Below are 14,610 nucleotides of genomic sequence, written 5' to 3' on the forward strand. Positions count from 1 at the left end.
GGAGGAACATGCGCTTTTGCGTCTCCCGGCTTCATACTTGCGCTCTTTAGCATCAGTCTGCCCGAGTTTGCGTTCTGTTGCTTTCTTGCTGCTTGCCTTTAGCATGGCCATGAAAAATAGAACGTGTAAACTAATGAAAGATCCCTAGTTCGTTTTAAAATGGTTAGACGATCACGAAAATTAATTTGACGAGTGCCAGTTTATATGAGCTGCCGAACATTGTCATCCAGAAAGGTATATCTCTTACTCTGTTTTATTTTGCATGATTATTCGCTTATTTATTTACTAAGTTCAATGTTCTCCGTGGTATATTGTCATTTTTACCGCTTGTTATTCATTTTTTTTATTTACGTAAGTCATTCTTCTTAGGATGATACCACATACATTCATTTTCTATTGTTTGAAAATATTTAAGATTTTATACCAATGCACAACTGGATCTTCACTTTAGTTTTTCAAAATTGGACTTGAACAATTTGTAAAAAGAAATTTTTATGTATATATATATATGCATAATTGCACTAAATTGATTAGTTTCTTTGTTTATTCAATACAGATGTTGTTAAACAAGCAGGTGGACCGTATATACATAGAGATCCTTTTTATCTTTTGTATGTCGAGTGTCATAAAATGCTATAGCGTACCATGTACGTTCAACACCATGTGTATGTGTTGGATTCAAGACGATGAAGATTTCACGAAGATGGATATCAATTGCATAGGAATACCATTTGCCAGATTTCCAGGTAGGTTTATCATATTTTACAAACTCAATTTTACTGAATCGTCACGTTTGAAAGTTATAGAGATGGATAAAGCTACGGGTACGGACTATAACTATAACTATAATTATTTCACGTACAACGAGGCAATAATCGTCAGCTTTGATAGCTTAAAAACTATGAAAGTACAGAACAAAAGAAAAATTTCTGTAATAAAAATTACATTGCACAGAAGTCATTGTCTTCTTTTTCTTTTAACGAAGAAACTATTTAATATTAATGAAAGAAAGAAATTTTTTAGACCTATTTTCATTTTTTAAGGTGCAATGCTATATTTCTTGCTTTGTTTTTAAATATTAGCTCTTACGACGAATACAATAATTTATTCACTGAATCATTCAAGATTGGATGGTCCTTCGTGCTTTCGTATTTTACACACAAAATCCGTATTTAAATTAAAAAAGATATATTTAATGATAGATGTCTCCGTAAGTTACGTGGCTCAGTTGGATGTAGTTGGATCTGGGATCCAGGCGTTGGACAACGACGCACTCACGAGTTCAGTCGGTGTCGAAGCTTTGGGATTAATGAGCAATCGATTGTCCAACATTGGTGATAAATCCTTTTCGTAAGTTAGTATGACGGAAGATAATGAAATTATATGTTTTCGATGTTTGTATTGTTTTGTTTCATCTGTTAAATGTAATATTTTGTAACAAGATAAGAGAATAATAATTTGTAAGTATCTAATTGTTATATCTTCAAGAGGTGCATGTGATGCTTCATTTAAGGGAATATATGTTATTAGAGGTATTGCGGATAGTTTACGTTCACTGGATCTCAGTTACAATGCCTTGGAGGACGTGCCATTTAAGGTTTTTCGCGACCTGAAGAAACTAAACTGGCTCAACATGCACAGGTAAAAATGTAGAGGAAATTCGGCAAAGGTTCTAATTAATTCAATAATAGAATCAATCTATCAAATCATAAAACTGTATAATTATAACAGAAAAGTTGTATTTCTAGTAATCATTTAACATCGCTGGATGGTGACTGGGGACACTCGAAGGATGCACTAACAAACGCCTTCTTTGGAGATAATTCAATCATCGAGATACCAAAAATATTCAACACGTTCGAATCCCTGGCTTGGTTGAATCTCGACAACAATAACATCGAGGAACTATCGGAAGACAGTCTACCTCCCAATATACACACTCTAAGTCTCAACAGCAACCTTTTAAAATCCTTTCCATCCTCCTTGAAATCCTTAAGACATCTCACGTGGTTGTATCTGAGAGGCAACGATTTTAAAAGCCTTGAACTGCCCGATTTTCAAAGTTCAAATTTAGAACTGGTCGACGTCAGCGAAAATTGCATCGAATGGATTGGTACACTAAGCCTGACCAACCGAACCTTGAAGATTAAAGATTTCAATCTGGACAGCAATAAGTTAACATCGTTAACTGCTGGTATTTTTGATGGTCTCGAGACTAAAAGGATTCACTTGTCCTCGAATACGATCAAGAACGTTGACGATGACGCTTTCCGAGGGCTTGAGGATATGCTGGAATATCTGAACCTGGAGAATAACGATCTTTCCAGTGTTCCTGCAGCAGTTAGTCGATTGAAGAAGTTGTCGTACCTGTATCTTGCTAATAACGACATAAGGAACATATCTGGCGATGCATTTTATGAATTTGCAGAGAATTTACGGGCGCTTTCGTTGGCTACGAATAGCTTGGATGCTGTACCAGTTGCGGCTGTAACCAGGTGCCTTGCTTCTTTAATTCGTGTCTGCACTTGACTGTTCGATGTTTAGAGTTCATCCTGTTTTGCGATTTGGTAGCAAGAATTGCTCAATATTGGAGAACTGAGAGATCGATATACAGTTGTAAATAATATTTACGCCATTTAATATCCATATTTAATGATACGATGTTTTACGAAATAGGTGCCAGAGGTTACTCCATCTTAATCTCGGCTACAACAAAATCTCTCATATTCAGCCGGGTGACTTCGAATGGGCAGAGGATCTTGAAATTCTCTTGCTTAGAAACAATATCTTGACGAAATTGAAAGACGAAACGTTCAAAGGAGCAAGTAAGCTTCAGTTTAGATCTCCTTCTGTCGCAACTATTTGGTTTATTACCATATATTATCATAAAATCATAGGATAAGTTGCCATATATGTGATTAATTAAAATACGATCTTAAATAATTTTGGTCATGAGATTCAATGGTCAGTTTTCAATTTTACATTTAAATATATTTCCCATTTGTACTTGTTTTATTCTTCTATATAATATTTAGTCATCTTATATAATATTTTACAGCTTGTTTATTTTATGGTAATGCCGTATACAGAAAAAGATGAGTAAAGAGGAAATGCCAATCTCTCGATCACTTTCAGGGAAGCTGAAAGAGCTCAGTTTGTCTTTCAACCACTTAACAGAGCTCGACGACGATTGCTTCGTTGGTATCGAGGAGAGCCTCGACATTCTCGAGTTGAGCTTCGCTTTCGCGACCGACGTGTTCCCTCAACGGGCACTCAGGCCCCTTTCGAATTTACTGTGGCTCGTTTTGGATAACAACAACTTTCAGACAATCGAGGCGACCGCGTTTTATTCCTTCCAGCGATTACGCTACATCAACCTGGAATCGAATCGACTTCACTATCTGCCTGAACGAATATTTCTGTCCAGCGTCCATCCCGAGCTTCGAGATGTGAAGCTCGGTTACAATTTCCTCGAAGCCATTCCAGACTTCAGCTTTCACAATCTGACCGAATTGAGATCGCTGGATCTGACCGGGAATAGAATAAAGATTCTTAATTCCGATTCCATTATGGATTGCCCGGAATTGGTGACGCTATCGTTGGCTTACAATCGGATCACTAAAATGGAGAAAAATGCATTTTACGGTTTGCCTAGCTTGCGTTTCCTTCATTTGGAGTTCAACAAATTGGTGATGCTAGATCTGGACGCGATCGCGGAAATCGGCGGGCCAGATTTTGCTCTCAACGTTTCATATAACGCGATTTCGACCATAAATTCTGGAAGCTTCACGAATAATTTGACGAGATTGGATTTGAGTTTCAATAACATCAGTCATTTGCCGGCGGACACGTTTTATGGAACACCGGAGTTGAAAAGTTTGGATCTGCAGAGTAATTTCATCGTTGTTCTTGAATCAGGTAAAACAATATTTTACTATATCGTTATTATCCAGTTCCTTGACTGTAATGAAACATCGTTAATGCATCGTTGATTGGTCTTTTTGTTCTTTCTTTGTAGTATGATGCATCTTACCAATCAAAATTTCATTAACTTTTTATTAATAGCAAATTTTTCTAGGCACCTTTACGTTGAGACACTTGGAAACGCTAAATCTACGAAACAACAAGGTAGAAAGCTTACGGAAACAATCTTTCCACGGTTTAGAATTACTGCAACAGTTAGATTTAAGTGGAAATCAGATCACTCAACTATCCACCGAGCAATTCCGTAATCTAAAGAATTTACGAATCCTGAATTTGTCTGGGAATAAAATAAGATCCCTACCAAGAGACGTTTTCGAAGGGACAAAATTGGAGATTCTTGACCTAAGTAAGAATAAATTCACCGTGGTACCGTCGCCATCTTTTCTCGAGGTTGGCTATACCTTACGGGATCTTAATTTAGCGGACAATTTTGTGGATCACCTAGACTCGACTGCTTTCCCAACTTCGCAATTGGTTTCTTTAAATTTGGCGCATAACAGGCTAACCATCCTGCCAGACAATTCGTTTGTTTCTTTGGGAAAACTTCTAAGCCTCAATGTATCTCAAAATATTCTTCAAGCGAATTTTAAGGAACTCTTTCATTACTTGCCTGGGTTAAGGCAGTTGTATTTGGCTAATTGCGGTCTTAGAGACATACCTCTTCTTCCACTGACGAATTTAAACGTCTTAGATCTGTCTTTTAATCATATACACTCGACGTCTGACAAGCAGTTCCAGTATTTGAAGGATTTGAAGATCCTGTGGTTGGTGAACGATTCGTTGACTTCTATGCCCAATGTGAAATTAAGTCTGTTGAGAGAACTTGATGTGTCTGGCAATCCAATAGAGGTGAGTTCTTTGATCGTATTTCTGTCGATTTATACAATATTTTCATTTTCGTTTAAAAGTTTTGAAGAATAGCAAGAGATAATATTTTAAACTTTGAAACTTATTTCCTATAGACAAATAAAATTTTGTCTACTGTCTTTATAACGAAATGAATGTGTTTTATGTGTTTAAAAAATTGTCAAAAAATATTCGCTAATAAAATTAAAAATTTAGGAACTGACGAAAGAGAGCTTCCTGGGTTACCCAAGATTGGAGAAACTGAATCTAAGAAACCTGAATAAAACCAGATCGGTGGACAAAGATTGCCTTCGCGTCTTAAAATATCTGAAACATCTTCGGATTCAAACGTGGCCTGAAGCGGATGGATTTCATCTCCGACATCTGTTAACTGGATTACCATTAAGAACCGTGGAGATTCAAGTAACAGAACATTTGCTGAAACATCAGATACAAAACGCTTTCACAAAGCAGCTCAGAGAATTGACTATTTCGGGAAGTGATCTCGAGGTAATTTCCTCAGAAGCGTTCTCTACTATTGAAGGTGGTGAATTGATATTAAGGATCAGGGATACTCGAGTCCGGAGACTGCAGTCCGATATGTTTCTTTCTTTGACGAAGAGACTCTCCCAATTGACTTTGGACTTGAGGAACAATCATATCAACGAACTTAGTCCTTCGGTTATTTATGGGAATCTTTCGTGGGAGAGCGTTGGCACCAATATGGTTGCTGGTACGTGAAGCAATTAAATTATTTAATATTTACGGCTTAAAAAATGCAGGCTGATCTTTGGTTTGCACAATACGTTCATACAAGTGTGTATTGTACTCGATACAAACAAATTTTGATTAATAAGTTTCTCTTTCTTGAAAATTACGCGACACATATGTAGTATATGCATATGTATATAATGAAGAAAATGTAATTAGAACTCTTATATTTAAAGAAAAAGAAAACACAACTGTGTCGTTGTTTTTCAGGCGGTTTACAGGTATCTGGAAATCCTCTTGAATGCGATTGCGAGATCGCTTGGCTCAGCTTATGGTTACGAAGATGGCTACGAGAGTCTCGTCAGATCCATACAGCTTCTCAATCGGATGCTCGACAGCTGAGAACGATCGCTGGAAGAGCTGTCTGTACGGAAACCACGCCGTCATATTCGTCTGACAAAGTTCTATTAACTTTAGGGACCCCTCACACTGCCTGTCAAGCCTCTGCTCTTAGCTCTGGTAACTACGAAAGACTAGCTACCACTTGGCTGGCTATAGTGGACATCATTCTCCTAACGATAATCGCGCCTACTGAATCGTTTATTTTATATTAAAACGAAGAGGTTATTATGGTTTTACCATCTCCCAGATATTTTATTTCAACATGTACATCATAAGGGAATCAAATATATTTAATTCTTATATTTAAATAAATATAGGAATTAAAATATAGTTTTTTTCATAGTGGTTTTTGAATGATTTAAAATCATTGTCTTCAATGACAATTACAGAGGAGAAATTTATGAGTGGCAAAGTGTTAAATTTATATTTACAAAAATATGTAAATATGTTGTGTTAAATAATTTGATTTAATTTAACAGCGTTGATGAGACTTAAATATTAATGTAAGAAAAGTATGCGCACAAATGATGTTACCTTTACTAGTGGTAAGTTTAATACTAGCTGTTTGTTTAACATGTTATTATTTATGTTTGAAAAATAAAGGATTTTTATAGTAAGACTGTATAGGTGGTTGTTACAAACTGATTTCATAATTTAATTTCAACTGCGAGATAACTAAGTATAATAACGACTTAAACTAAACTTGTTATTATTGATGGTATCAATATTTTGGATTAGTGGTTATAATTACAATGATTAAGGGTTAAACTGAGTGTTGCTACTTATTTATATCGTTGTTCTTATTGAGTTCGAAATGAAAGTAGCAGGGATAAGCTTAAACCAAAGACAAAAGCCATACGAACAACAAATTATCTTCTTTTTATGTAAAGTTCTTCTTATGTAAAGTTACAAAATAAAACGGAATTACTAGTTAATAGTACGTACAATTTACTTTTTTTCGCCGTTACAAGCGAGATATGAATTCTTTTTTCGGAGAATCTCATTTCTTTTTATTTACAAAATGTATCTGTCACAGTAGTTGGACATAGTGCGCGGTTTATACACATGAGAAACGCATAGTTAGACAGAATCAATGGGAGATAGGAGGAGAATTTAAGGGAAAAAAGTAAAAGTTTTAAAGAGGGGGAAGAGGGGAAATTGGAGTAAGGAGAAGGAATAAAAATTCTCGAATAAAAAAAGATTTCTTGATAACAAAACTTCTCGTCGATTAACGATTATCGTGTTTCCGCTTTTTTTTTCGACGAATTACGATCTTTTTTTTTAATTAACGTTACTATACTAATTAACGTCGTGTGAATGTTCTTCGCGTTTTACAGTATAATCGCGAGCCGCAGAAAAATATCCTTAAATAGATATTATCTTTGTTTCTTCCCATTATTTTTTTTCTCTTTTTTTTTACACTGGTGGTGCCTGCGTGTGTTGTACGCATCCGTCAACGTTTTCAGGCCAATCGCAAACATTTTCATTGGGATTAAATACCAGATTTACCGGGCAGGGCATGTGATGCTTCCTTTCGCCCTCACACATATAGTACATAGTGCAGTCGTTCTTGTCAGGATGATAAGATATGTGGTTGTCTTCTTCATCACAGCTTACCTCATTCGCTGAAACGATTTTTCGAGAATTGGTCAGTTGATCAGTTCTATGAAATTAATCGAGCTCTATAAAATTGTGACAAGATAATAAATAATAAACACTTACGATCTTTGGTGGTGTACCTCCCATTCCTCAAATGAGATTCGTAAGGCCCATCGTATTCCAATTTCACTTTATAGTCTCGCAGCTCTTTCATCATAGCTTTGATTAATGGATACTTGCCAGCTCCGCAACTTCCTCTGAAGTCATCCATATCCACCGACCAGATCATTATACCTCCAAAGCCTTCTTCTTTGAGCCATTGCATCTAATGTAATAAACACAAATTGTGAGTTAATTATATTAATCGCGATACAAATTGACGCGCGTCTCTGATATTTTCGTCGACTTTCAAAAGAAATATTGACGTTAGCGTTTCTCTTACCTTATTTATAAGGCTTCTTTCGTCATCGAATCCAACCCACTGATCTTCTCTGTACGCGAAAGGAACTTGTTGCTCACTATCCCATACTAGCGTAGTGTTCTCTTCACTGAGGAAGGTACAAATCTATACATTCATTTAGTATTTCTGTTAATGCCACGTGTTGGACAAGAGGTTAGTATACGCTGATGTGTAATACCTCGTAAGACGAGAGGAATCCGGCTTCGTTGGTGAAATTGCCAGCTATTCCACCTCCTGAGGCTGGGGCTCCGATGTCGAATTTCTCTTTGTCCACTAATGTGAAGGATCTGCCATAAGTTGGCATACCGATCATTAATTTCTCCTTTGGAGCACCTTGTTTCACCCATTCCCTTGCACTGTAATCCTATAGTTTTTTCATATACATATGAGATATTGAAAGATGTACATTTTGTGGTGCTGATCATTCACAGTGCCGAGTTATAGGATTTAATTGAGTATTTAAAATAGTATTTTCTTACAGAATTAGAATATTCGTTAAGAAAGAACATTACTTGTCGATTACACGAAAGAGTGGAACCATACTTAATAAAAATGTAGGAGAAAGCAATTTTCAATACGTACCACTGTCAACTTTTTCTGGTAACTGGTAGCACTTTCCAAAGGATACAAAGGACTATTGTGACCGACTTGTCTCTCCCACTGGCCGTGAAAATCGTACGTCATCACGTTAATGAAGTCCAGATACTTAGATATTTCTGGTACATCGTACCTGAAATTAACGAACTAGCTCAAAGGAAGAAGCTAGAAAAATAATTTAGCTGCATTTCGAAGCCATACGCTCGATAGTAGCCACACGTTGTGAGATATTGAAATTTGTTTTTGTTAAAGATAATTAATTAATTATTAAGGAAACTCAATAACTGGAATTTACCCTGCGGCAATAGCCTCAAAACTAGCTGGTACCGCGGCTGATAAGATTAATTTTGGTTGTCCAGAACTATTTGCTTCACCCTCGAATGCCAGTCGAAGTTCCTTCAAAAGATTCACATAGGCTGCTCGGTCGTCACCACCCCTAATGTAATAAATAAAAAGAAGAATATAAAACGAAGGAACGAGGGAACATCGAAGGCGAAGAAATCATTTTTCGAAATTTACCGTGGATATTCCCAATCAACGTCTAGACCATCAAATTTGTATTCTCTGAGAAATTCGATGGCTTCATAAACGAATTGATTCATACGGAAAGTATTACTGGTCAGTTCTTTGAACGGGGTTGACCCGAAAGCCCAACCACCGATCGCCAATAATATCTGAAAAATCATTAAGACGATCGATATATACCATGGTCTGCTTGATACGTATCAAAATACGTGTCAAACGTATCAATATCGATCAATATGTATGAAAAATAGGATCCAACCTTAATGTCAGGATTCTTATTTCGCAGAGCGATCAATCTTTCATACATCTCCGTGTCCTTCTCGCTTTCTTCTGCAAGCAAGTAATTTTTCAAGGTTGCGAACGAATAGACTATATGCGTGCAGAGAGTTGGATCGATATCTTCCGGTACAAATTTTCCAGCTCCAGGTCTTCTGTGCGACCAATTTGTTAGGTAGCACATTGATTGGGCTGCCCTTTCTACGAACAATGATTAAATAATTTATAATGCGTTAACGCAAACCAAAAAATTCGAGGAGAAAAGTTTACCATTGGTAGGAGGATTAACGACGAGTTGCGTTGTCGGTTTTTGAAGTTTCTTCGCCTTGTTGATAACATCCGAGACCAATATCTTGTAAGGTTCTGGCTTTTTCAAGATGCTTTCAGATACAGTGCTGGCCACGGCGCTCCAATCGACGTCCTTGGCACTTGGACCTCTTGATATTCCGAGCAATTCCTCCCTCATCGCTCCGATTAAGGGGTACTTGACATTTCCACCGCAAACTGTGCCGTTGAAGTCATCCATATCAACCGTCCACACCATGGCACCGCCGTAACCTTTGCTCTTCAGCCAGTCCATTTTGCCTCGAATAGATTTCTCGTCGTCGAAACCCACCCACTGCTCGTTCTGCACCAAGTATGGTACTTTCATCTCGTCGTCCCAGATATAAGCTGCACCGTTTTGTAACATCTCGCAGATCTATAGAAAATAGAAAAAAGGTGTACTTATCGTTTGTACGAAAGAAAAATTGCTCTTCTTTCTTCTTCAAATTCTCATTCAAAAAAGTTAATCAAACTTCAAAACCATTCAAACATCTCTATACTGTGACTCATTAAACACATACTTGAATACTTACTCTGGAAAATTTTTGTAAACGCGTAGATATTGTATTAAACTTTTTGAAATGTTTTGTGTAACGTATTCATAAAGAGTTTCTATAAGCGTTCAAATAGTTTCGCGAGCCACTGTATCTACATTTACATTTTTCCTTAAAACCATCGTTTTAACTATCCCTTTGAATCACACAACCCAGTAATCACCATTCCCACTTATTATTAGAATCAAACAGACAGCTAAATTGCTTACCCTTTAACTACCTTCAACCGGGAATAAAGCGATAATAAATTTCTAACCGCAAGAAACGGGGAAAGCATCTAATCGATCGATTATCTAAGGACCTCGCGAGTTAAAAAAAGTTTGATTTAAATTTACGATCCACGCAAGTTTCAGTGAGTAAAATGGCACTTTGGGTGAAGCAAGAGTCACGTTCAGAAGCAAGAGATCGCAGGTACCTCGTAATAGGCAAGAAAGCCGGATTCCTTGGTGTATTCGCCAGCCTTGCCACCGCCACTGGCAGGTGCATGAACACGGAAATTGGAGACGTTCGAGAGAGTGAAAGATCGGCCATAGGTCGGCATGCCGATGATCAGTTTCTCTTTAGGGGCACCCAAACGGACCCACATGGAGGCCGCGTTATCCACACTAAGCTGTTTCTGCCATTCGGAATCTAACGAAGAAGCGTACAAAGGTGCGTTGTGACCCGTCTCTCGCTCCCATTTCCCGTGGAAATCGTATGCCATCAGGTTGATGAAGTCTAGGTAGCTAAGTAGATATAATGATTTTTATCAACCCATTGACAATGGAATTAGCAAAATCGTCAAAACGACGAATTTTATATTTCTTCTTTTTACAATTGAAGATAGCTCCATTTTGCAATAATTTGTGTAACGATATAAAAACCTATAGTTTTCTTGTTTTATTTTATTATCAGATTTTATATATTTATCCTTCTATTGAATGAAGCGTAAAGCTAAGAAATTTTAATTTCGTTACGTCGATTTACCTAGCAACTGCTGGTACATCGTATCCACTTTTCACATTGTCAGGACCAACCGGTACAGCAGCTGTTAAAAGAAGTCTCGGCATTTTCTTCTCCTGAGCTTCAGCTTCGAACGCTTCTCGAAGCTCTGTAGATGTAAATAAATGGAATAGTATAATTAGATAATTTGTGTGGAGTTTTACAATGTAGAAGTAGATTTTGTAAGTGGATTATCTGTGAGCATATAGCACGCGTAATGAGAATCCAATTAGCATTAATTCTGTATTTACCTTTCAACAGAAGAACGTAGTTCTTCTTGTCGTCTCCTCCTTTCGGATATTCCCAGTCGATGTCGAGGCCATCGAAATTTCGATCACGCAGATACGAAATGGCACTGTATATGAAGGTTTGCCTTGCGTACCTCGTCGAGGACATGTCTTTGAATTTCTGAGTGCCGAACGACCATCCACCTGATTAAAATTATAAACGATGACACCTTCATAAATCTTCATATACAGAAATTTTAAAATACACTATTCAATGTTTTGATCAATTTGTTAATAAATAAATAGGTATACATTTTCTTCCTGACATATTTGAATCCATCCATCTTCGAGGAAGATATATTCCCAAAGATACTCACCAATCGCAAGTAAAATTTTCAAAGAGGGACTAGCCTTCTTTAAATTCACGATTCGTTCGTATAGTCCAGTTTTTCCATCTTTCGTTTCGTCGTTCGACTCGAAGCTGGTCAGCTTGTTCTTCTTCAACCAACCGAAGGCGAATATGATGTGCGTACACAAATCCGGTTGTATGTCTTCGGGTAAAAATTTCCCAATTTTCGTCCGGTATTGAGACCAGTTTGTATAGTAACATACAAGCTGTACAAATTAAAACTACATTACGACTCCTTCGTTGCTTTTCGTCTCTCATTTATTTCCTTGAGAAAGTAAATAACGAGGAAATAACAAATGGATATTTCTGATATTACGAAGATCAAAACATAAGTTTTTACGTTAAAGAATTCGTAAAGAAGAAAATTATTATAAATTAAATTTTACTGTAAATTGTATCATAAATTACACCATATTTTGTAATATTTTTTGTTCAAAGAATTCGTTTCTTGGAATACAAGTAACAAAGTTGCTGAAGCGTAAATGTAGGTTTTCTAAATTACTAATTACATGACACCGAGATAGTTAAATAGTTTCAGCGAATTGCACGAATCAGTACAGAATTCTTTATACCATTGTATATGTGACAATAATTATCATACCTACCTTGTAGTCCTCCGGTTTACCAGTCTGAATTTCATTCTTCTTGTTCTTATTATTGATACGATTTCGCGTGACCTTGAATCTGTTCACGCTTGCTGAGACTTCCTGATCGCTCGAGATCGATGGGGCGGCGGTTGCCGGTCTGCGAAATCTTTTCCTTGTACCTGTTTCACGCATTATTTTTATACTAACGCGTTGCAAATTGATTTTTCTTGTTGAAATAAAGAAATAGATAGGTAAGATATTGGCACTGCATGTTCAACTCTATTTGTTCTATTTACTTGATATTTATTCTGGAATTATTTATTCTGGAAATATTATAAAAATTATTCAAAAGAATTCATTATTGCAAAAGGCGAAGAACTTTCGAAACATCAATCACAAAGGCAATGAATAATACAACAAAGACAAAAGATAACCAACATAAAATATATACTGATCATTAATACAAAGGTACATACTGTTAAATTTGTCTTAGTGTAAATTGAAAATTCTTGCAAATTTAGTGTAAAAAACGTATTTAACATAGATACATACGTTTATGCAAATGCTCTTAGAAGAGAAGTTACGTTTGCCCGAGAAAGTTTTTCGAAATATTAGTACCAGTTTACATAACTTTGATCATTTGAGAATATGTGGGCCATTCTTATATAATGACTCATGTTTGTAATGAAGAAACGAAAATGGAGATTAGCGCCTTTCGCTCATTCTACATAGTGCTTTGCTTCCGCAACCTTGTCTTTTGAAAAATAAAAATGGTTGTAGAAATAATTTAAACCGAATGATGAAATATACGTTACATATGCTTTTACGATGAAATAATGTAAAATTGACGATTCGTTCAAAGCGATATCACATATTTATACATTGACCGGAAAAATATTTGTCTATAGTTGAAATATATAGAATAAAAGTTTCACTTTTAGAACGTCCACTTTTAGAACGTTAAAGAATTTGAAAGAAACATTTCTTGAATGAAACTAAATATAAACTGAGAAAATTGTAGATTTTCAGGTATAGTGAGTCGAACGATTGATCGTATGTACTCGGATTTCAAACAAAATTATCTTGACAGGGAAACGAATTAACAAGAATAGGAAGACTGAAATTATTGATCGAATTATTTATCGCACTTCTCTGGTCAAGTTGAATTAAAAATGTAAAATCTGAACAGGTCCAAAACTGAAGAAAAAGTCGACACATAGCAGACTAAATTACGGCTACTTTTCGAGCACCATCCGTTAATTTATATACCGGTAACGCATTCATATCACATAATACATACGTAAGAGGTGGCTTGGCACGCGATTAATTTTTTAAGACGCTATGTTTGCAAAAATAAACTCTGAAAGCGAGTTAATGTCACAATTATTAAATGATAATTAACTGTTTCCTACGTAAGAAACAATATTTTACCATTTATCGATCCACAGGGATTTATCAATCCAAAACTCGCTGTACTAACTAAATTAAAAGTAAAATAAGCTATCAGTAAATGTGTGAGTAATTAATAATTATTTATCTCGAACTGATTTCCTGAAAAATTTACTTTCTTCGCTTGTATCGCTCTCTTAGCAAACCGTCGTCGATATGCAGTACCAATTACCCTGATATTTCGAAACGAGAGGAAACGAACTGGTATTACGTTAAGAGAGGAAAATAAGCGAAAGATTCATATCATTGGAAAGTTGGTAAGTGATTACCTTCAGCATTGTCGAGAGTTGCGAGAAGTACGATGAAGCAGACGAGCAGCAGCCAACAACAGGTCGTTCTGCTAGTCGACACCTGAAAAGAAAGTGAACGTGTTACTGATCCGTGGAACCTGTCGCTGCTATTACGCCTAAATGTTTGACCGGGAAACAAACGCGAAATATCGAAATATTTTCATGGATCTCGATCACCAGGAGCCGATTCAGTCCGCCTCGGAGAGGCCATTTTCTTCTTTGTGCTCGTTCGGGTCGATAAACTAACAAAAATGCGGTCACCGTTGAGGAAACGTTCAGATTTATACCGCGTGTTGCTCAAACCTATCAATCACCTAACTTAAACGTCGAATTTTTTCTTTTTTTAGAAAAACGTATTAGACAGGTGGAAGTTTAGCTCGTAGATGTTT

At 36.4% G+C, this 14,610-nt stretch overlaps 2 protein-coding genes across 2 annotated transcripts in view; one reads left to right on the plus strand and one right to left on the minus strand.

Moving 5' to 3' along the window:
* Positions 1 to 63: 63 nt before the first annotated feature.
* Positions 64 to 6,563, plus strand: LOC126872901 (chaoptin-like). The gene is made up of 10 exons (XM_050633139.1): positions 64 to 234; positions 557 to 746; positions 1,203 to 1,350; positions 1,531 to 1,641; positions 1,749 to 2,495; positions 2,677 to 2,825; positions 3,136 to 3,918; positions 4,079 to 4,833; positions 5,047 to 5,563; positions 5,812 to 6,563. Exons 1-10 carry the CDS (start codon positions 205 to 207, stop codon positions 6,153 to 6,155), a joined length of 3,774 nt encoding a protein of 1,257 aa, XP_050489096.1. The 5' UTR covers positions 64 to 204; the 3' UTR covers positions 6,156 to 6,563.
* Positions 6,564 to 6,799: 236 nt separating this feature from the next.
* LOC126872905 (probable chitinase 10) overlaps positions 6,800 to 14,610 on the minus strand; it is a 31,248-nt gene continuing 23,437 nt past the window's right edge. The window contains exons 2-16 of the mRNA XM_050633156.1: positions 14,201 to 14,282; positions 12,501 to 12,661; positions 11,864 to 12,101; positions 11,511 to 11,690; positions 11,245 to 11,368; positions 10,694 to 11,003; positions 9,671 to 10,100; positions 9,384 to 9,601; positions 9,119 to 9,273; positions 8,895 to 9,035; positions 8,585 to 8,732; positions 8,181 to 8,366; positions 7,985 to 8,107; positions 7,666 to 7,867; positions 6,800 to 7,568 (exon numbers count right to left, since the gene is read on the minus strand). Of these exons, the coding sequence (XP_050489113.1) occupies positions 7,360 to 7,568; positions 7,666 to 7,867; positions 7,985 to 8,107; positions 8,181 to 8,366; positions 8,585 to 8,732; positions 8,895 to 9,035; positions 9,119 to 9,273; positions 9,384 to 9,601; positions 9,671 to 10,100; positions 10,694 to 11,003; positions 11,245 to 11,368; positions 11,511 to 11,690; positions 11,864 to 12,101; positions 12,501 to 12,661; positions 14,201 to 14,282 (2,907 nt within the window). The 3' untranslated portion in view covers positions 6,800 to 7,359. The remainder of the gene's footprint in view (positions 7,569 to 7,665; positions 7,868 to 7,984; positions 8,108 to 8,180; positions 8,367 to 8,584; positions 8,733 to 8,894; positions 9,036 to 9,118; positions 9,274 to 9,383; positions 9,602 to 9,670; positions 10,101 to 10,693; positions 11,004 to 11,244; positions 11,369 to 11,510; positions 11,691 to 11,863; positions 12,102 to 12,500; positions 12,662 to 14,200; positions 14,283 to 14,610) is intronic.

The sequence above is a fragment of the Bombus huntii genome, chromosome 14 (genome assembly GCF_024542735.1).
Source record: "Bombus huntii isolate Logan2020A chromosome 14, iyBomHunt1.1, whole genome shotgun sequence".
Taxonomy (NCBI): domain Eukaryota; kingdom Metazoa; phylum Arthropoda; class Insecta; order Hymenoptera; family Apidae; genus Bombus; species Bombus huntii.

Bases quoted from the DNA above. Each gene is read 5' to 3' on its own strand.
- LOC126872901 (XM_050633139.1), top strand. From the start codon at position 205: ATGAGCTGCCGAACATTGTCATCCAGAAAG. The intron at 2,826-3,135 runs GTAAGCTTCAGT...GATCACTTTCAG, and splicing joins CGAAACGTTCAAAGGAGCAA to GGAAGCTGAAAGAGCTCAGT. The intron at 3,919-4,078 runs GTAAAACAATAT...AAATTTTTCTAG, and splicing joins CATCGTTGTTCTTGAATCAG to GCACCTTTACGTTGAGACAC.